At 40.8% G+C, this 22,958-nt stretch overlaps 2 protein-coding genes across 5 annotated transcripts in view; both read right to left on the bottom strand.

The window, feature by feature from the left end:
- The window catches only part of TTC13 (tetratricopeptide repeat domain 13), a 76,250-nt gene that overhangs the window by 6,849 nt on the left and 46,443 nt on the right, over nucleotides 1-22,958 (bottom strand). For 2 of the 4 annotated variants that reach the window (XM_043477150.1, XM_043477152.1), the window contains 7 exons: nucleotides 22,079-22,235; nucleotides 10,540-10,670; nucleotides 9,867-9,999; nucleotides 9,263-9,355; nucleotides 6,229-6,312; nucleotides 5,316-5,400; nucleotides 1,796-1,905 (listed from right to left, as the gene is read on the bottom strand). In XM_043477150.1, coding sequence (XP_043333085.1) covers nucleotides 1,796-1,905; nucleotides 5,316-5,400; nucleotides 6,229-6,312; nucleotides 9,263-9,355; nucleotides 9,867-9,999; nucleotides 10,540-10,670; nucleotides 22,079-22,235 — 793 coding nt within the window. The remainder of the gene's footprint in view (nucleotides 1-1,795; nucleotides 1,906-5,315; nucleotides 5,401-6,228; nucleotides 6,313-9,262; nucleotides 9,356-9,866; nucleotides 10,000-10,539; nucleotides 10,671-22,078; nucleotides 22,236-22,958) is intronic. The other 2 variants (XM_043477151.1, XM_043477153.1) reach the window with 1 other exon arrangement.
- On the bottom strand, nucleotides 16,943-17,323 carry LOC122446677 (ATP synthase membrane subunit K, mitochondrial-like). The gene has a single exon (XM_043477157.1). The coding sequence runs from the start codon at nucleotides 17,232-17,234 to the stop codon at nucleotides 17,058-17,060; it is 177 nt and encodes a 58-aa protein (XP_043333092.1). The 5' UTR covers nucleotides 17,235-17,323; the 3' UTR covers nucleotides 16,943-17,057.

Genomic DNA, 22,958 nt, shown 5'->3' with positions numbered 1-22,958 from the left:
CAATCACCCTATTACATCAGAAGAGCAGGGCCAGGGCTGTGCACAGAAAACAAGCTCTGGGCCTCCACGCTTTCATTGTTTAAAGCTCTGCTGCACGTGCAGCTCCATGTGAGGCCCTGTGGAGGATAAAACTTCCATGCAACAGGTATTTACTGTATAACACCAGTACCAAAATGCTGAAGATAGTCCTTAGATGCTATGAAGAACAACCAGGCAAAGCAGCTGTCTTTATCGAGGAAAGGAGGGGGAAACAAGGTCACAGATTATTAGCAGTCCATGCGTAAGGCCATAACAGTTGATCAGAGGTTCAGAGGAGAAAGTTGATCTAATTTGGAAGATGTGGAAGAAAACAGAAAATGCTTTGTGGAAGAAGGGGCCAGAACTTGGGTCTTCAAGATGAGGATGTGAGTGAAAGAGACCCAAGAGGTAGGAAGTGACCTCGGGGAATAAGTCATCGAGGCAGGCCTGGTTCTGGCAGGAAAGTGCTTCAGGTAAAGCAGGAAGTTATTGTTCGAGGCCATTACTATAAAAGGATTTGCCTGTCTGGCAGGGGAGATGATTTCAGTGTCAACAGGCAATGGCAGGGTATGGACTAGGGAGGGATTTTTGGATCCAGGGAAACACCCAGTGGGGTGCAGCCCACTGAAGCACTGGTCAGGCACCAGGAGACCAGAGATGGAGATACGAGTCATGAGTCCTTGTGGGGGTCAGAGGCCCCAAGCAAGACTGACAACAAATGGAATGAAAAGAGATGGCTGAGGAAGATGCTACGTTTGGGGGAAGGATTTATGTACTCTAACTTAGTAGTTCCATTTCAGCTGGGAACTTCATCATGGGTGGGTGAAGAGGAAGGAGAAAATAATTTTACATCAGTAGAAAACCCTGGAATTCCTTTTATGTGAGGAGAACCATCTTTATTGGGAAGGTGCTTTGATAAGTGGCTTGGGGTAGAGATGGAGACCTCAAAGAAATGGAAGAGTCACAACATCTTTGCTAAATGATGTTTCTCCCTGAAGGCTGGTGTGAGTTCTGACAAGGAAGCAAGAGGCCAGGAGGCAGAGGGGCTGAGAGGACGTGGGGCCCAATGCTGAGCTGCCAGACACCCCTGAGGCAGATGTGCTGGAGCTCAGGGCGGCAACCGAGGAACACGTGTTGTGAAGGGGGCAACGACTGGGGAGGGTCAAGATCATTCCACCCAAGCTCAAGGATGTGGAGGCTCCGAGGTGAAGTCTGGATTTCAGATGGACATAAAATCATTATTAACACAAATTTTCTTTTGGTGCTATTATATAAGCTGAAAGAGTGGGAAACATCCTAAATGATCAGTGACAAGTATCCCCAAAATAGAATACTATGGAATTTTTAAAAATGCTTTTAAGAATAAGGTATGGGAAAACATTCATAGCAAGGGTAGAAAAGAAACAGGTTATAAAACAATATGTACAGTATAATCTCAGTTTTTAAAGAAAACAATGATTTAAAATTTTTTCTCTTTGCTTATCTATATTCTAAATTTTCAATAAAATATACTCCCACAATGAATTAAAACTACACTTAAAATTAGAATAACAGCCTTCAATCTGCCAATCTCTCATCTTTTTTTCACTTAATTGGTAAGTCTTCCTCACAACAAGCTTCAAAAAAGCCGGTTCTAGTGATACACTGGACCTTGATAATCTCCATTTCAGGAGACAGCAAAAGCCCAGAATGTCAAACCTCCTCTGGCAACACCAGGCGTCTGCACGCTTTCTGACGCCTGCCCCCCCGTACACCCACACTTAGGAAGCACACGTACTTGTCTCCTGTAATCGTAATCGTGAAGCCATCATATTCCTTCCCTTGGTCTTTGAGGCTGGGAACTTTGGTGTTCACAGTGAACCCATCCTTTGTTTTAGTATTAAACTGCTTTCAAGGAAAAAGAAAATTCACATTACTAGTGAGATTCATTGTAAATTCCCAATCTGCAGCGCCAACTCTGACTTTGATGTTTCTAAGAAGGCTCAGAGAATGCAAGACATCGTGTCCTCTGTCCTGGCAGTTAGTGTCCAGGATGCCTACGCCTGCCCGTATGCCCCCATCCACTCTCTCAGCCCAAGTCACACTCCCCACCGCCCCTGCCAGAGGCCAGAAGAGAACCTCAGAGCAAAAGGCACATAGCCTTCCTTCAATGGCAACTCTCACTCCTAAGAGCTCCCTTTGGGTCTTTTCTCTTGTTCATCTTAATTGGCAGAAACTTTGACACTTAGCAGAAGAGCCGTATTCAACATCCTACAATTCAAAATAGCACCTTGTATTTTTGCTAGTGCTTCTTCAAAGTAGACTCCTATCTGTCTGAAAAGTACTCAGAATTTTGTCAACCGAGAATTTTATACACACACATGCACATACACCAACTGCGCAGACCACAGAGTAACAAAGCAGAGTATTCTAAAGGAATGAGAGGTGAGAGTGGCTCTTAAGGGTGATGAGTATGAACACAGCTTTCTGTTTAAAACACTTCTGACAAACTGAAAGCCAATAAACAGGTGTTGTCATTGCTCCAGAGACACCCTCCCCAAATTCGGTTACTGAGTGTAGCTAACAGTTTTTAGGATTGACAGACTTGAGTAAGAGAATCGATGGTAAAATAAAAACAGGTTGTGCTTCACAAAACACACTGGAGGCAAAGGCTGTCTGAAAACAGCGGCCAGCGGGCATCACTAAGGTGCAGGGAAGGGTGACGATGTGTGGATGTGGGCAGGATGGCTGGCAGCAGGGGCTGAGAGAGATGTCTTTGTATGGGGACAAGGGCTTTCAGCGGCAGAACGTGCTAACACTTAAGGGTGTGCGTCAATTCTCTCTAATGCTCCCAGCATGCCTATGAGACAGGCCACGATCTCAACCTCACAGGTGAGGAAACCCAGGTGGTGAGATGAGGCAAGCTGAGGTCCTGCCTGAGCTGCACATGGAAACAGGGGTCCAGGCCCTCAGGACATCCAGTCCCCTAACTCACTAACCAGTTGCCCAGAGGGGAACTGAGGTCCCTCTGAACTTGGCTGTTTGGCAGAAGCACATCGTGTATCTCAGAAGAACCTGTCAGGGCATCACATTCAACAAGCACTTTAAACACAAAGGCATATCTTTATTTACTTCTGTGTGTGCCTTTAGGAGCACCAGGACACACGCAGCCTGGGTGGAGGCACGGCGTGCAAGGCCACAGTCAGATGGCCGTTCCCAGATACAGCCACACCGGCAGAGACTGTGCTGGGAGCCGGACACTGGGTGGGCGGGCGATGCTGGGCCCCGAGCAGCTCTCCACACAACTGAAGCCATTTGCGCATTATGCTTTTCTTAATACACACACACACACACAGACATACATACATACATACTACGGGCTTCCCTGGTGGCTCAGATGGTAAGGAATCTGCCTGCAATGCAGGAGACCTGGGTTCAGTCCTCGGGTGGGGAAGATCCCCTGGTGAAGAGAATGGCAACCCACCCCAGTATTCTTGCCTGGAGAATACCATGGACAGAGGAGCCTGGTGGGTCACAAAGAGTGGGACATGACTAAGAGACTAACGCTCTCACTTTTCACTTTCATATATATGTGTTAAAATATCCCTGAACAGATTCTGTATTCTGCCTAATATAGTAAATTTAAATGCTGAAAATACCCATGGGAAAGCTAAAGACTAAAATCTGAGTCAGGCTCCAGTTTCTTTGTCTGGTGCATCTAGCAGTCCTTGGTGGGACCATTCTGCCCCCTGGGGGACATTTGGGGAATTCAGGGGAGAGTGTGGTTACAAAGTGCAAGGAACAGTCACACGGGCATGACTCCCACTGGATTTGCACATGGATGAAGAAGTTGTTTATAATGTAATAATTACCTAGGCCTGGAATCAGACTCCATTTTACACTCAAATGCTAAATATTTGTTACAGTTGAAATACCCACTGACTTTTTTAGAAATGCAAACAGCATATAAACTGAGGAAAGTATATCTGTATATTGTACAGAACTTTATTAAGTGTGGTTAACCATTATGGAAAACCATATCACCAAAGTCACAGCTCATGGTACTTGAGTCAGCAAATGACAGAGAGCTACAGGGCTGCCTCTGGAGCCGTCACACTCACCAAGACTTCACACACATGTGCAAGCAACGGGCTACTTCTTTGTGGCTTCTCATGAAGACATGCCTGAATGCTGACATACTGCTTCTTGCCTATAAACAACTTACCTTCCAGAACTCCTTTACAGCATGTGGTGACTTTCCAAAGGATTTTTTGAGTATGTGGGATACATTCTTATGGATTTGATTTTGGTGCAGTAAAGGGGCCATCTGAACATGTTTGCTGAGTTAAGACGGCTTTGAGAAGACTGAGAACCACACCTCAGTTCACGAGACCCTCAAAATAACCACGTCGGCCAGAAACAAGGCTCATCAGCACACAAGAACCTGGAGTAGAAGCACGAGAGACTACCCAGCCCAGCGAGCAGGCTGCACCCAGGGCGCAGGGTCAGCTCGTGGCTTTGTCCATGACGTGATGCCTCCTGGTTATTCTTTAGAAATGCATAAGCCTTGTCATGCATAGAAATTTCTTAACATTCACTCGATGTACATCAGTCTTATCTACTATAGCTATAAGGAGAATATTATTCAAGTTTTATGCTAAAGGTCAAACTATTAATTGAGAAAAATCAAATGTACCTGCTGTGGGCACATTTTGGGTAGTTTGGAGAAAAGGTTCATAAAGTTCTAATTTCTTAATGGATTATACTTTTAAAACAATATAATTATTTCTCCCTGATGGGCCCTTTATCTTCAATTCAAATACTTCTGATACTGATATTGCCACACCTGCTTTTCTCCAGTAGCATTTAACTGGTCGACCTTTCAGCCTTAAACTTTTTGAATATCATCTTGTTGCAGGTGTTTCCAGTGAACAGAACACAGTTGGGTTTTCAAACACCGATCTGAGATGCTTGCTCTTTCAGGGAGGGAATCCAGTCACTCAAGACACATCACCCATTACACACATTCCCTCCTTATCTTAATTTTCTTCCTTCTCTTTCTGTAAACCTTTAGTTGAACTGACTTTGTTTACTTTATTGCATTTTCTTACCTTCTAGGGTCTGCTTTAATTTTGGTTATTATTCTGGTTATTATTCAGGATGTGTTTTTATCAGTGGTTTTAAGTGGCACACTTTATAAAACTTAAAATACTAATAACATTAACAAATATGCCTCTAATGATAATGAGTTCTTTCTTTCAAAGAGTGCTAATTCTTTCCCCTAAAAACACCTACTGTGGTTTTGATGATAAATTTACCTTCATAATTGGAAGGAGGTCTTCCACTTTGTGGACCTTTTCCAGAGCTTCTCTAACTTCCAACAATCCTTTAGGATTATTAGCTCTTTAAAGGGGAAAGAGAGAGAGATAGCAATTAAAATTAACACAGAAATCAGTAATTAATTATGCTATTACCTTTAATTTAGATAAATCCTTAATTACAACTGGCTCAATATTCAAAATGGTGGACCACAACCAAAGTACCGAAATAATGGAATAGCTTAATCTAATAAGTATTGGGCTACAGATGAGAATTAGGGAAACAGCAGTCTGTCCAGACGTGAAACAGGGAAAACCAGAACGGATGGACAGCCAGTGTCTATGTGGACACACATGGGTCTGGGCTTGGTTAGAAAACTTTTGATTCTCCTATTCCAACTATGAAATTAGAAGTGTACGTTTTTTTATTCCTAAAGTTGCTCAAATGGAAGTATACTACTAGGCTTTTATGCCAATTTTATATTTACTTGGTGACAACTAACCTTCAGAATCCTTTTTCCCCGGCCTTTTGTCCACTGTCCCATCTACACTGCACAGCCTCTCAGTTGAGGGAAGAATGAGTATTAAGGTGGAAATCCACCATTTAATCCCTAATTAGGAAATTTAAAGAAACATCCTGCTTTCATTGAATTCAAAGACAGGAGAGAGGCTAGAAAAGCCACAGCACTTCAAGATTAAAAACACTCAGTTGAGGTCCATGGATTTTGTAAAGCTATTAAAAAGGAGGTTGATAAATGATTATGAAAGGCTTTATGATTCTAAACACTATGTAAAAATGTGATATATTTTGTTCAGTCTGTCAATAGGCATGGTTTTCAAGTTTCATAAATATAGTTAATGAGAAATATATAAAATCTATCCATTACCATGAAAAAGAAAATTGAAAGATTACCCATGATAAACTAGAATTCTATCTTTAATAAAATGAAGAATTTTCTCAAAATATTCCAGGTATCTCATGTTGATCACCTGACCCCTGTTAAGAAAAAAATATACGTTGAGAATGTTTTTACATTGAGATATGTTCATTGCAACATTAACTCAAAAGGACAGTAAGAGAGCTGTGAGAATAATGTAGCCAAGAGGTTTGGGGCATTGGTTTGCTTGCAGTCAAAGAATGGGAGAAACAAACGCCTGTCTGAGCAAAACTGATGGTCAGCAATGGAAAGTACTCTGGAAGAAAGGTAAAAAAACTCAGTGCCGAGATGCCAAAGCAGGAAGAAAAGTTCTCGAGTGCTTCAATGAGGCTCAGGCTTATTTGCCACTTTACAGTTAAGAATCCCTTCCCTTTACCAGCAACATGCCCCCTCCCTGTCCTGCCATATCACTGTTCTCAGTGTTCCTGACAGCGTTAGCTGCTAACAGTCCTTCTGACTGTGTAACTCACTAGCTGTCTTCATCCCCTCCACCACTCTAAGTAGTATTTTCCTCCCATTTCTACCCCAAACTCCATTTTCAAAACTATCCCAAGACTTCCCTGGTGGTAGAGTGGATAAGGATCCACCTGCCAATGAAGGGGACACAGGTTTGATTCCCGGTCTGGGAAGATTCCACATGCTGCGGACCGACTAAGCCCGTGTGCCACAACTACTGAGCCTGTGCTCCACGACGAGAGGAGTCACTGCAATGAAAACTCCGTGCATTGCAACTAGAGTAGCTCTCACTCGCTGCAACTAGAGAAAGCCAGCCTGTAGCAATGAAGACCCAGCGCAGCCCAAAAAATAAATGAATAAATTATTTTAAAAACAGCAGCAACAAACCCTCCCAGAACCTCATGTAGAGCCAACACGCTGACGCATGCGTCCAACAGCACACAGAGCCAACTACTCCCTGGACACAGCTCCCTGGGCTCCCCACTGGTGCATCAAACATCAGGTTCAGGAATTCACTCCAGCTCCCAAACATGTTCACCTGCTTTTTGCCCTGGGGCTTCCTGGCCTCCTGGGGCAACCACATCCCTGCAGCTGCATGCTCACCCCCACTTCTAACCCACCACCAGTGCTCCAACTCTGCCTTCTCGTGTTCACTCGTCCCCTCCGGCTCACTTTCACAGAGCTTTCCAGACCTTTGCACCAGTGCACCCAAACGTTACACAACTTTCTAACCACTCCCTATCCCTCCAAGGGAAGTCGCTGCCTTTGCCACCTGCGGCCAAAGTGATCATCCAGATGTACGATTCTGTTCATGTCACATCTCTGCTTCTGAGCTCTGAATGGCTATCACTTCCAGACAGAAAATGACTTTGCATGGGTATGTTAGTTATTTGTTGAGGAAAAAAAGCTATTTATGTTTTGGCTACTGCCTATCTTTCTAGGGTTGATTTCTGACAGTCCCCTTAACCATAAACTAATCACAGTTGTACTTCCCTGACCATGCCTAACTCACTGGTGTCAGGGTTGGTGTTGGGGGGTGGTTGTTCACGTGTCATCCACCTCTCTCTGTTCTCCATCTATCCAAACAGCATCACCTGAGGCTGGACTGGGACCCCTGGACCCTGTACACATGAGCAGCACAATCTCAGCATTAAAGGCAGCTCACTGGCCTGCCTCCCTCACTGAACTACGAGTCTTCTGAAGTTAGGAGCTGTACTTCACTGCCATATCACCGCCATGCAGCACAGCACATGGGGAGTGGCCTTCGGTTAAAGCTAGTTGAGTCTACCTGTTGACGTCACAGATTATTCTGTAAGAAACATGAATACACAAGTCACAGGGGAAAGGAAATTTATTTTCTAGAAATCAAAACAATAAATATCCTAATAACATTTCCATTAAACTCAAATGTTGAAGTTGTGTAGTAGAATATTTTCTTGATTCAGGCTTCTGGAATTAGAAGCATTTTAAATGTGATAAAACTACCATACTTGTAAAATTTAGCTAAAATTAAATTCAGTGGGTCCCCTTGGAACTGCTGCTCTTTAATATTTGCTCATCATTTATTGAGAGGGTGGGATAACAGGGTGAACACTTCACCCACACGCCCAACTTGTCAGAAGCCTCTGGACAAAACAAAAGCTCTCCAGTTAACCTGGCTCAACCTGCCAAGAAGGCAACTTAGCACCCAGTGTCTTTGAACCAAACCCTTTGTGTGTTACAGGGCGGCGCAAGGGGGAGGCCTTTCCCTCACTCCAACAATTCTTTGAGCACAATATTATAAGTATATAATATAATGGTATTGTAATGTCGTCCATCTAAGTCTTTCTATGACAATAGATAACTTTCTAGGGCCATTTAAAGATGGACATCTAGGCAAAAATCTGGCATTCTACCCTTCAACTGAGCTCTGCATCAAAGAGATTGGAAAAGGGGCACAACATTTCTTTTTGCAACCAGGCCAGTTCAAAGGAACGCAAGCAGGACCCTGCAGGTACAGGGCTAATTTGTGTCCAAAGGTCACCAAGAAAGGAGAAACGGGTTGCCTGCAGTCTCTGTAAAGTGATTATTTAAGATAATAAATAATCCTTTATTTAATTATTTTAAATTAAATTTTAATTTAATTTACTGTAATAATTTTAAATTATTTAATTAATGAATAATCCTTTATTTAATTATTTTATTATCCTTAATTAAAATAATCCTTTAATAAAAAAAATCTCCTTGGGCCTCCCTGGTGGTCCAGCTGTTAAGAATCAGCCTGCCAATGCAGGGACAGGGGTTTGATCTCTGGTCTGGGAAGATCCCACACGCCTCAGGGCAACCAAGTCCACGAGCCACAACTACTGAGCCCTCTTGCTGCAATGACTGAAGTCCGCACACCCAGAGCCTGTGCTCTGCAACAAGAGAAGCCACTTCTCACTACAACGAGAAGCCTGGGCACCACAACTAGAGAGAGTCTGCATGTAGCAACAAAGACCCAGCACAGCCAAGACTAAACTAATTTTTAAAAAACTGCTACGAAAACAGGAAAGATAACCAGAGTGTTCATACCTGATTAAATTGATGTGGTTGTTAAAACCTCTGCTGAGACTTCGTGCTGGCATTTGATCCAACCAGAGCACTGGTTGGTCTGGGTCAGCAATCCTATAAAATACAGTTTATTAAAAATGAAGACCTTATAAAACCTAGAAATGTTCAAAAGCATTAAAAATAAAACATGTACAAGTCTTTGTGAAAGTGGGGAGAAAACAACTTCTCAGCCCATTACATCTAAAAGTATGAAACATAAACCTGCAAATTCCAAAGATATTCCAACTGGACCAAGTAAGAAGTCAGTGCAGGTTTACCAGTAGAGCAGTGTTTTTCTCATGAAAATGAATACCAGCAGGAAACATAACTTATAAGGTCTACTATTAGTTAATAAAGGAGGAGGAAATAGCAACCCACTCTAGTATTCCTGCCTGGAAAATCCCATGGACAGAGGAACCTAGCAGGCTATAGTCCATGGGGGATCACAAAGGGTCAGACATGACTGAATACACATGCACACACATTAGTTAATAAAATGGGATTCAGAATCCACTAACTAGAGGAGATTTAACATCATACTACATTGATTAGACTTCTGGTTTATTTTCATTTAAATGCCAGTTACCGTCTCCATTTTACTGCGATGTCAAACATGTCTCTCCACTGCATCAGCCGTGTTTTCCCATTCATTCGAACCTTTGAATTTGTCCACGTACGCTGTACAGCTTGCATGACTTCTAATGCTGCCAAACCCATGGCTAAAAGAAGGAAATATGGGGAAACAGAGTTTGTAAGTACCCTTTAGAGGGAATGATCTTCACCAACAACTCAATGAACAACTCAGGAATCATTATATTAAAAGAGAATCACACACACAAAAAAGAGAATCACAAGTATTGGTAATTCAACAAGACCAGAGATGCATTACCATCATGACGGCCTAACTAAAACTCAGCTCTATTAGAGGAAACTGGAGACAAATGCAGACTTATCTCCTCTCAATCCTGAAGGAACTGAGGTTCAAACCCCTCCTCACCCTACAGGAAGGAGATGGCTTTGGTGGATGAGCTGTCTGACTTAAAGCAATAACTGACGACCTACGTTCCACACCTACACCAAAGCAACAGCCTAAGAGCCAAAGCCAGAAGCATTCTTCCCTCAGAATTCAGTATGAATGAATCTACTCATTTCTGTTCTTGTCACATGGAGATTTTGAGTAAGCACAACAAACAATTCTTTTTCAAAAGTACAACACAGTTTAACCATCCTTGCTCCATTTTCAGATCATTTTAAAATACCTCTGTGTATTCTCTTGTTTGGCAGGAAACCAGGAGTTTCGTATTGCATCAGGGATCCCAAACGATCAGCCACACAAATCAACTCCTGGACCTCAGGCTTGTAACTCTCAAAATTCTGATGTAACACATCTCTGGAAGAAACGTTACGTACACGATAAAGACAACAGATACCTGGTTATCCAATTTCATTTGAAAAGCAGTCATTTCCTCCAGTGGAAACATAATTGAGAAAATTCTGACCACATCATCTTTACTTCAGTGCTCAGTACCCAACCAGACACAAGTTAAAAGGACTCTTTATGACTGTGTGCACAGTGACTGTCACAAGCTTGTTAGTAATGCTGGTAGCTAGTTTGCAATCAATTAATTATTTTGTAAACTGCTCCAGAACACATAACCTGCACGGACTGCCTCTTCTGACAAGTAACCAATCAACCCCGACTAAGTCCATCCCCTACTTGGGCTCCAAGTTATATTATGCCAAGTGTACCTGAGGGTGTATGTGGCTACTATTGTTTAACTGTCAACCTGCTAGAAGTTTTCTAACAAAGTCGGCAATTCTAAGTTACAGGCTGTGTTGGGGTCTCCAAGACCCCCCTGGGTTCAGTAATTCACTAGGACTCCCGGGCACTGTGAGAACGCAGCACAACTGTCAGAGGGAAAAGCCATGGAGAGGGAGAACGGGGAATGAAGGCTAGAGGAAACCAGGAACACTTTCAGGACCCTGGGGAGACACAGGGCGCTAATTCCCCGAGTGAGATGCTCATGAGATACTCTGTACCGGGCAGTGATCATGTGAACACACCTGCCCGGCAGGTACCCCAAGTCCCCAGAGGAGAGGAGATGTTCAGTGTGAACCACACTGCTCACACACAGGACGCAGGCACTGGGGAGCCACTCTTAGCTCTGGGCACTTAGGGTGGGAGGAGATTCTGAAATCCCTGTTTCCAGACACCAGCCTGGGGCCAGCTTGCTGACTGGCTTTCATACCTGCTGCTTTCCTGCACCGTGTGTTTCTCTAAAAGGGGGTGCTGGAGAACATATATAGCCCTTTGAGCAATCTATTTTGTTTTTATTATCTTAATTATTGAAACTTACAAAAGCAGACAACCTTATTAGTCAACCGAAGAACCAGAATAATTATGTAGCTCCACCTATATGTGTACGTCACGTTACTATCCTATTCTCCTGCCCCCCAGCAAGAAGTTACTTACGTTGAATTTTCTGTTCACAATTTCTTTACCGTTTCCTTTTAAAAAGATAGGTTACATATGTATATCTTTATTCAATAGTTTTGCTTATGAGCTTTATGGAAAAAATGATGTGACATTGCAATGTACCAACTTGCTGTTCTTACTCAACATTATGTTGCAAAATTAGTCCACACTGTTACTCGGGTCATTTGTTTATACTGCCGTAGAATACCACACCGTGCAACACTGCCACATGTGCCCATTTTTCTGCTCATAAGCATTTGGGATGATTTGGTTTCCAATCGTGAACAAATACTGCTATCAACAGGTCTCCAAGTAGTTATGTGCACAAGCATATGGTTCTGTCCTGAATATACACAGGAACAGAATGGAAAGACTGTAGGATATGCAAATATTCAATTTTACGTGATAATGAAAAGTGCTGCTGGCACTGAATGGAGTAATCTATAGCCAAGTATATAAAATTTCCCCTTGATCCTGCTTCTGGTCAATATTACTATTATCAAACTTTGCAACATTTGTTTACCTAAGCGGGTGAAACATCTCATGTGGTCTTATGTTTGCCATTCATGTTTTCCCCTTGGTAAGATTATACCTATTCATGTCTTTTTTTTTTAATTTTATTGGATTTATTAGTTGCTTTACAAAGCTATGTTAGTTTCCACTGTACAGCAAAGTGAACCAGCTGTATGTATACATACATCCCCTCTTTTTTGGATTTACTTCCCATTTAGGTCACCGCAGAGCATTAATTAAGTAGAGTTCCCTGTGGTATACAGTAGGTTCTCATTAGTTATCTGTTTTATACATAGGATAAATAGCATATGTGTGTCAATCCCAATTTCCCAATTCATCCCACCCTGCTTTCCCCTCGGTATCCATACTCGACGTCTGTGTCTCTACTTCTGCTTTGCAAATAAGACCATCTATACATTTTTCTAGATTCCACATACATGTGTTAATAAATGATATTTTTTTTTCTCTTTCTGACTTCACTCTGTATGAGTCTCTACAAATGAATCAATTTCATTCCTTTTATGACTGAGTAACATTCCATCGTATATATGTACATCTTCATCCATTCTTCTCTTGATGGACATTTAGTGCTATAGTGAACATCAGAGTGCATGTGTCTTTTTAAATTATGGTTTTCTTGGGTATATACACAATAATGTGATTGCTGGTTCATATGGTAGTTCTATTTTCAATTTTCTAAGGAACCTCCATACTGTTCTCTGTAGTGGCTATATTAATTTACATTCCCACCAACAGTGCACGCCCTCTCTAGCATTTGTTGTTTGTAGATTTTTTGATGATGGCTATTCTGACCAGTGTGAGGTGGTATCTCATTATAATTTTGATTTGCATTTCTCTAATAATTAGTGACATTGAACATCTTTACGTGTATTTGTTGGCCATCTGTATGTCTTCTTTGGAGAAATGTCTATTTAGGTCTTCCACCCATTTTTTTATTGGGGTGTTTGTTGTTTAGATATTTAGCTGCATGAGCTATCTGTATATTTTGGAGATTAATCCCTTGTCAGTTGCTTCACTTGCAAATATTTTCTCCCATTCTGAGGGTTGTCTTTTCATCTCGTTTATGGTTTTCTTTGCTGTGCAAAAGTTTTTAAGTTTAATTAGGTCCCACTTGCTTACTTTTATTCTTATTACTATAGGCGGTGGATCAAAAAAGATCTTGCTGCAACTTATGTCAAGGAGTTTTTCTGCTTGTGCTTTCCTCTAAAAGTTTTATACGTCTGGCCTTCCATTTAGGTCTTCAATCCATCTTGAGTTTATTTTTGTATATGATGTTAGGGAGTGTTCTAATTCCATTCTTTTACATGTAGCTGTCCAGTTTTCCCAGTATGACTTATTGAAGAGGCTGTCTTTTCTCCATTGTATATCCTTGCCTCCTTTGTCAAAGATAAGGTGCCCATAGTGCATGGGTTTATCTCTGGGTCTTCAGTTCTGTTCCACTGAATCTATATTTCTGTTTTTGGGCCAGTACCATACTGTCTTGATTACTATAGTATAGTCTGAAGTCAGGAAGGTTGATTCCTCCAGTTCCATTCTTCTTTCTCAAGATTGCTTTGGCTATTTGGGATCTTTTGTGTTTCCATACAAATTGCAAATTTTTTCATAGTTCTGTGAAAGATGGCATTGGTAATGTGATAGGGATTGCTTTGAATCTGTAGATTGCTTTGAATAGTATAGTCATTTTCACAATACTGATTCTTCCAATCCAAGAACATAGTATATCTCTCTGTATCATCTTTGATTTCTTTCATCAATATCTTATAACTTTCTACATATACATCTTTTGCCTCCTTAGGTAGATTTATTCCTAGGTATTTTATTCCTTTTGTTGTAATGGTAAATGGGATTGTTTCCATCATTTCTGACCTCTCATTGCTAGCGTACAGGAAATTCAAGAGATTTCTGTGTATTAATTTTGTACCCTGTCACTTTTCTAGATTCACTGGTGAGCTCTGGTAATTTTCTGGTGGCTTCTTTAGGTTTTTCTATGTATACTATCATGTCATCTCAAACAGTGACAGTTTCACTTCTTTTTCAATTTGGACTTCTTTTATTTTTCTTCTCTCACTGCCATGGCTAGGACTTTCAAAACTATGTTGAAAAATAGAGGCAAAAGTGGACACCCTTGTCTTGTTCCTGATCTTAGAGGAAATGCTTTCAGCTTTTCACCATTTAGAATAATGCTCGCTCTGGGTTTGTCATATATGTCCTTTATTATGTTGAGGTAGGTGCCCTCTACGCCCACTTTCTAGAGAGGTTTTTCTTTTTTTTTTTTAAATCATAAATGACTACTGACTTTTGTCGAAAGCTTTTTCTACATCTATTGAGATAATCATATGGTTTTTATTCTTCAATTTGGTATCTCACACTGATTTACATCCCTAGGATAAATCCCACTTGATCATGGTGTATGATCATTTTAATGTGTTGCTGGATTTGGCTTGCTGGTATTTTGTTGAAGATTTTTGCATCTATGTTCATCAGTGATACTGACATGTAACATTCTTTTTGTGTGTGACATCTTTGTCTGGATTTAGTATCAGGGTGATAGTGGCCTTGTAGAATGAGTATGGGAATGTTCCTCTCTCTGCAGTTCTTTTGAAGAGTAAGGATAGGTGTTAGCTCTTCTCTTAATGTTTGAAAGAATTTGTCAGTAAAGCCATGTGATCCTGGACTTTGCTTGTTGGAAGGCTTTTAATCACACTTTTAATTTCATTACTTGTGATTGGCCGGTTTATAATTTTCTGATTTCTTCCTGGCTCAGCCTTGTATGTTTCTAAGAATTTGTCCATTTCTCCCAGGCTGTCCATTTTATTGGCATACAGTTCCCTGTAGTAGTCCCTTTAATCTTTTGTATATCTGTGATGTCAGTTTTAAGTTCTCCTCTTTCATTTCTAATTTTATTGATTTGAGTCCTCTCCTTTTCTTGATGAGTCTGGCTAAAGGTTTAACAATTTTTTTTTTTCTTCTCAGAGAACCAGCTCTTAGTTTTACTGATCTTTGCTATTTTTTTAATTTCTATTTCGTTTATTTCTCCTCCGATTTTTATGATTTCTTTCCTTCTACTATCCTTGGGTTTTATTTCTTCTTCTTTCTCCAGTTGTTTTAGATGTAAGGTCAGGTAGTTTATTTGAGATTTTTCTTTCATGAGGTAGAACTGTATTGCTATAAACTTTTCCACAAACTGCTTTTGCCACATCCCATACTTTTGGGCAGTTGTGTTTTCACTGTCATTTGTTTCTAGGTATTTTTTATTTCCTCTTTGATGTCTCAGTGATCTCTTGGTTATTTGGTAGGAAGCTATTGTTTAGCTTCCATGTGTTTGTGTTTTTTACAAATTTTTCCTGTAATTAATTTCTAATCTTATAGTGTCACGGTTGGAAAAGATGTTTGATATGATGTCAATTTTCTTAAATTTACTGAGGCTTGATGTGTCACTCAAGATGTGATCTATCCTGCAGAATGTTTCATGTGCACTTGAGAAGACAGCATAGGCTGTTTTCAGACGGAATACCCTATAAATATCAGTTAAGTCTACCTGGTCTAATGTGTCATTTAATGCTTGTGCTTCCTTATTAATTTTCTATCTGGATGATCTTTCCATTGGTACAAGTGGAGTATTAAAGTGTCCCACTATTATCATGTTACTGTCTGTAGATTTCCTCTTTTATGGCTGTTAGTATTTGCCTTATATATTGAGGTGCTCCTATGTTGGGTGTAAAAATATTTCCAATTGTTACACCCTCTTCTTGGATTGATCCCTTGATCATTATGCTGTGTCCTTCTTTGTCTCTTGCAGTAGTCTTCATTTTAAAGACTATTTTGTCTGATACGAGTATTGCTACTCTAGTTTTTTTTAATTTCTATTTTCATGGAATATCTTTTTCCATTCCCTCACTTTCAGTCTGTATGTGCCCGAGTTCTGAAGTGAGTCTCTTGTAGAGTGCACACACACAGGTCTTGTTTTTGTATCCCTTCAGCCAGTCTGTGTCTTTTGGTTGGAGCATTTAATCCATTCTCATTTAAGGTATTCATTGATCTATATGTTCCTTTTAACATTTTCTTAATATTTTGGGTTTGTTTTTGTAGGTTTTCTATTCTTGTGTTTCCCACCTAGAAAAGTTCCTTTAGCAGTTGTTGTAAAGTTGGTCTGGTGGAGCTGAATTCTCTTAGCTTTGGCTAATCTGTAAAGATTTGATTTTTCTATCAAATTTGAATGAGATCCTTACTAGGTAATCTTGATTGCATATTTTATTTTTTCATTACTTTAAATATGTTCTGCCACCCCTGTCTGACTTGCAGAGTTTCTGCTGAAAAATCAGGTGATAACCTTATGGGGATTCCCTTGTATGTTGTTTTTCCTTTTCTCTTCCTGTTTTAAATATTTTTTCTTTGTGTTTAATTTTTGTTAGTTTGATTAACATGTGTCTTGGGTTTATCCTTCTCCTAGGGTTCTTCTAGGGTTTATACTACATGACACTCTCTATACTTCCTGGACTTGGGTGACTATTTCCTTTACCGTGTTAGGGAAGATTTTGTCCACAGTCTCTTCAAATATTTTCTCAGGCCCTTTCCCTTTCTCTTCTTCTGGGAACTTTATAACTCAAATGTTAGTGTGTTTAAGTTGTCCCCTCTGAGACTGTTTTTATTTCTTTTTTTTTTTTCCAGGTTCATAATTTATTATACAAATTGAGTATCACATGATGAGTTGACATTAGCTTCTTCAGGCATGGGAACTTAACAGATAATGTACAGTTCAGAATCTGTTTATGTTGCTTTCACAGCTGGAGTTTTTTTAGACCTTAACTTGAAGTATAAGACTATCAAAGCAATACTTCCATATGTGGCCAGCACACAACTCATTCTCCCTGTGAGAGTGTAAGAGTTGAAATATTTTTTGATACCAGTGAAATGGAACTGGGCATCAGCTTCTGGACCTGCCATGATTTCAATCTTTCAAGGGGTTCAAACTCCACGGCCTATGTCCTTCACCGTACGCTGCTACCCCTCGACCCTGCCCTGTTTTTATTTCTTTTCATTCTTTTTTCTTTATTCTGCTCTCTGGCAGTTATTTCTACCACTCTATCTTCCAGCTTACTTATCCATTCTTTTGCCTCAGGTAGTCTGCCATTGTTTCTTTCTACTGTATTTTTCATTTCAGTTATTGTGTTGTTCATCACTGACTATTCTTTATTTCTCATAGATCATTGTTAAACATTTCTTGTATCTTATCGATAAGTGCTTCCACTCTATTTCCAAGATCTTGACTCATCTTTACTATCATTACACTGAATTCTTTTCCAAGTAAGCTGTCTATTTCCTTTTCCTATTTATTTGGTCTGTTGGGATTTTATCTTGCTCCTTTGTCTGCAACATATTTCTCTGCCATTTTATTTTGTCTAACCTGCTGTGCAGGGTGGCTGTTCGTTTTGCTTCTGCTGTCTGCCCTCTGGTGAGTGAGGCTGGTCCAGGGGCTTGTGCAGGCCTCCTAGTGGGAGGGGTTGAAGCCTGTGCTCTGGTGGGTAGAGCTGAGTTTTTTTTCCCCCTGATGGGCAGGGCCATGTCAGATGGGTGTTTTGGGGTGTCTGTGAGCTTAGTACAACTTAGGCAGCCTGTCTGCTGATAGGTGGGGCTGTGTTCCTGTCTTGCCAGTTGTTTGGCATATCCAGCATTGGAGCCTGAAGGCAGCTTGGCATTGAGATGGATACCTCCTGGAGAGTGCATGCCAATTACTATTCCCTGGGGTCAGGAATTCTCTGGTGGTCCAGCATCCAGGATTCAGCACTCCCACTCCGGAGGCCTAAGCTTGAACCCTGACCAGTGGACCAAGAGCCTGCAAGCCATGCACTGCAGCCAGAGAAAATAGAAAGAAAAAAGAAGAAAACAAATAACACCCAAGACAAATAGCCAAAACCAAACCAAACACACAGTACCGACAACACAACACACACACAGAAGAAAAAATAGAAGAAAACCATTAAACAGACACACCAAACCCAAGACAAATGATAACAACAAAACCAAACAGAAACAAAGAGGCAGACAGAAAAGAATAAAAGGGAAAAAAAAGAGAACAGAGAATTAAAAAACAAGAACAATCAATAAGGACTAAACTAATAAAAACAGAAAAAGAAAACAAACATAGAAAGGAAATAAACAAAAAACTGAAGATAACATAAAAGAAACCTATAAAAACAATCAAAAAGAAAGAGGAAAAAAATAAAGGAATAAACAAAGAACCAAAGAAAAAAAAAACACAAAACATCAAAAAAGTAAAAATGGAAAATAAAAGTATATATTAGAAAAATTGGTAAATAAAAAGAAAACACTATCACCAGCAACTGAGCAAAATGAAACAAACAAAAAAAGAATAATAGTAATAAGAATATTTTCCTGGGGCCTCCTCTGTCAGTATCCTTATTCTCACAGTGGGCCAGACCCAGTCCCTGCCTCCCCAGGAGGCCCTCCAATACCTCTAGGTAGGTCTCTGGACCTGCTGAGGGCACTGTGGGGCTAGCTCAGACTCTGACCTGGCCTGACTCCTACATGTACTTACCCCCAAAGTCCACTGCTGACTGACCTCATTTGTGGGAAGAGTTGCTGTCTACTCAGGTGCTCCACAGACACGGGATTTACCAAGCTGATCTCAGGAATTTAATCTGCGGCTTGGGCATCTGCACAGAGAGATTTCTGCTCCTTTGCCTTAGTTGCCCCGCCCCTGGGGCTCAGTTTTGGTTTTGGCCCCAACTCTGAACCTGTGCCACCCTCTCACATCTGTTTCCCGCCTAGGTGAGAAGGAAGGAAAACTGGCTGATTGGGACACACTCCTTCAGGCTGGTGAGGGGTACAGCATCCACAACTAGGGTTTGCATGAGTTGCCTACAGTGGTAGGGACCAGAAGGCAGTTGCCACAGACTAGGGTGCAGTCACTCTGGTGGGGGTCTCTCCCAGTGCTGGTGGAGGCAGGGGCTGGCATATGGGGGGAGGTAGCAGGCCCACTTCTTCCATGCCTCTCAACAATGATGCCTCGTTTCCTAGGCAGACCATGCTTCCGCTACGGCCATTCCCAGCGATGGAGCCCCTCACTTCTGTCCCCTGTTGTATCTGCTCAGCCAACAGTATTCCTTTCCCCAGGTCTGCTCTCTTTTTAACTCCAAGCTTTAGCACTCAGCCTCTGCCAGCATTGGTGGATTTTTGTCTCAGGCAGGAGCACCCAAGGAGGCTTTGGCAAGGGTACTGCTTCAGACCCCAGAGCCTACCTGGGCAGAGGAGGCCTTGGCTTAAGGGGTGGGCCAGCCTGCTCAGATGGCTGCCCCTTCCAGTGCCTGCAGAGGCATAAGCCAACAGGTACGAAAGGGGGTTGTAATGGCAGCCCTGCCCCTTGCACGCCACTCAACAATGAAGCCTTACTTCTATGGTATCTTGGACATGTTCCACAAGCTTTCCCAGTTTTGGAGCCCATTACTCCTTTCCCTACAGGCTGTCTTTTCAAAGACAACAGCTGTCCCCTCCCTGGGTCTCCATTCCAAACCCTACTTTACCGCATGCATGGCTCACAACCCAGGCTGGGAGGTGCAAAGCTGCCGCACAGGCCGCGCACGCAGTTCTTACTCTGTCCTCTCTTCGACAGACCATCCGTTGTCTTCTCCTTTGATCCCCTAGAGGTCTCTTTCTCTTCCCAGCTGATTTCCCCACCATGAGGAAATTTGTCTGAGTGTGGGGACTTCCCCTCACCTTCAGCTTCCCACCAGGGTTGCCAGTCCCTTTTTTGATTCCTCGTTTTTTTTTTCTTTGTTCTTTTATCCTACTTGGTTGTAAGGGCATTTTTCCTGTTCTTTTAGATGTCCAAAGCCTCTCACTAATGTTCAGCAGGTGCTCTGTGAGAACTGTTCCATTTGTAGATGTATTCTTGATGCACTTGTCAGGAGCGACAAATTGCATGTCCTTCTATTCCACCATCTTGACTCCCTCCTACCTGCTCATGTCTTTTGCACTTTTTTTTAACTGGAATGGGTTGTTTGACTTTTATTTTCTAATTTGTAAAAACTATTGGTGTTGAAAGGTTTACAGTCAGTCTAATAATTGACCCTAGGTGATACGACTTTCCTGTTTTTAAGGTTTTTCTCTTTACCCTAGGTGTTCTCCAGTTACCTATCATGTATCTGAATGGATTTCTTTGTATTTACTCCATGTTTTAAAAAAACTATAGATTTACTAACAAGTTTCCTTTGTCCTGAAAAATTCTTGGCTATTATTTCTTCAAACATTGCCTCTCCTCTATTTTCTCCTTCTGAAGTTTCAATTAGATACATGTTAGCCCTTCTTACATTTTACACACCTTCTCTCTTTCAAGTTTTCTAACTCCTGGACTCTCTGTGCCCCACTCTGGATACTTCTGAATGTTCTATCTTCCAGTCCTGCAATTTCTTCTCAGCTATAGCTAATCTGCTTTTTAGTCTGTATACTGAATTCTACATTTCAATAACTGTATTTTCTATTCTGAGAGCATCTAACTATTTTTTTTAATATGGTCTTTTATAACCTCATGTTTCTTGCTCATGTTTATGATTCTCCATAATTTCTTTAAGCACTTCATCTGGAGTTATTGTAGAGTCTGTATTTAACAATTTCAATATGTGAAGTCCGTAATGGTTAATGTCTATTGTTTGTTGCTTCTGTTGATTCTCACAAATGGCTTTGGCCATCTTGGTTTTGATTCTCATACTAATGATCGTAAGCTGTGGGAATACTTGAGGGCACAAATTGGCACCAATTTCTCCCCAGGAAGGATTTGTATCTCCTCCCACTGAGATCCTGGGAATGCCTCCAATACTGGATCACTTTAGCACCTGGAAGGTCAGCAAACCCATCCTGCTCATGCTTCAAGGCACTCCACTGGATAGGATATCTTTTTCCTTTAATATGTGTTTACCACCCATCACTCTGGTCTGGATATCTTCTCTTTTTTTTTAAGCAATGAGGGGGCTGATCTTTATAGATTTTTCCTAATTTTTAAGGCAGCTAGACACCCAGGAATTAGTTTCTATTCTAAATCTAATTGTTCTAAAATGAGATAGCCTTTTAGCAGATCTCTTCTGCCATACTGCAGCAGTATTGGCCAGCACTCTAATTTCAAACTTTTAATATGTTAAGAAATTTGTTTTAAAGTAATATGGTAAAAAAAATTATGCATATCAAAAGCTACCAAGAATTATAAGTGCATCTGAAGTCTGAAAGTACCCTAAATTACCATGGAATGTTGGGCTAAAAGAAATCATATTTGCAGCGCAGGAACAGAGACAACAGACGTAGATAAAAGGACTTATGGACACAGTGGGGTGGGGAGAAGAGGGTGGGATGAATTGAGAGTAGCACTGACATATATACAATATAATGTGTAAAACAGATAGCTAGTAGGAAGTTGCTATTATAGCACAGGGAGCTCATCTTGGTGCTCTGTGATGACCTAGAAGGGTGGGAGAGGGGGTGGGAGGGAGGCTGAAAAGGGAGGGGATATAAGTATATATCAGCTGATTCACATTGTTGTATAGCAGAAATCAATACAACATTATAAAGCAATTATCTTACAATTAAAAATTTAAAATTTTTTTAAAAAGGAAATCATATATCCAAAGGTAAACTGAAAGAAATATTTCCAGACATATCAAATTCAAAAATAAATTCATCAGAAACATGGATAGAAAGCTATTATCGAGCAAGAGATGTTATGATGAACTTAACAGCTTGGTGTTAAAAAAGAAAAAAAAGTCTTCATTTAAATAACTCACTTTATGTGGGGTTGCAGCCCTGGCTGCTCTTCATAGTCTTCTATGAGGAAAGGCAGATTCTTAGCCCAGTGGTCTTTAAAGCTTCCAGGCAGATCCACGTCAATGTTATATTCCGTTAGGGGAGTATCAAGATGTGCATGAAGATATCGAGAATACTCTGCAGATAGGAAATGAGATCTGACACACCCAAATATGCTGACACAGTTTTTACAGCTAACTATAATTTTTTATAGCCAATCTGTACAAAGTACAAATACTTCATAACAAACTGTTATTTAATTACAAGAATTCTAAGTGGAATCTCCAAATTTTAGGAAGTCACTATTATATGATAATGGAGGTAGCCTGCCGCTGACTTAAGTTATTACCAGGGGCAAATACAAACCAGTCCATCTGGGTCCACTTTGCCTAAATTTTAACCACTTTTCCATAAGCAATACGAAAGATCTCACTATTCAATTCCAGAGTCTGGGAATGCAAGTTCAGTGTTAGACAAAGCCTGGTTCCTTGTCAACTGATAGATGTAATGACTATGTATGCAATTTCATCAACTGACTGACCAACTGCTGCTTATCTATAGGGAAGCAGTGTACAAAGAACCAGGATATGGAGCACCCCCATCTTCAGTCTATAGCTCACAAGTCCAAGTTCTCCTAAACCAGGAAAAATGAGGGAATTACAACTTAAGAGTAAAGAGCTGTGCTGTCCAAAAGGTAGCCCCTAGCAGCTGGCTATTGAGATCTTGAGATGTGGCTGAGAAACTGAACTTTAAATTTTACTTAACTAGAAATTTAACCTTAAAACTGATGTTTTATTCAATTATTAGAAAACTGCAGTATGTTTGGAATAACTTGCATATATCAGTCTACTTTTCTAATTT

This window comes from Cervus canadensis, chromosome 8 (genome assembly GCF_019320065.1).
Source record: "Cervus canadensis isolate Bull #8, Minnesota chromosome 8, ASM1932006v1, whole genome shotgun sequence".
Taxonomy (NCBI): Eukaryota; Metazoa; Chordata; class Mammalia; order Artiodactyla; family Cervidae; genus Cervus; species Cervus canadensis.
Note: the sequence above shows the minus strand (reverse complement) of the source record. Positions and strands in the feature narration are given on the sequence as shown.

Coding starts and splice junctions, on each gene's coding strand:
- LOC122446677 (XM_043477157.1), bottom strand. CDS start 17,234: ATGGCAGGTCCAGAAGCTGATGCCCAGTTCCATTTCACTGGTATCAAA.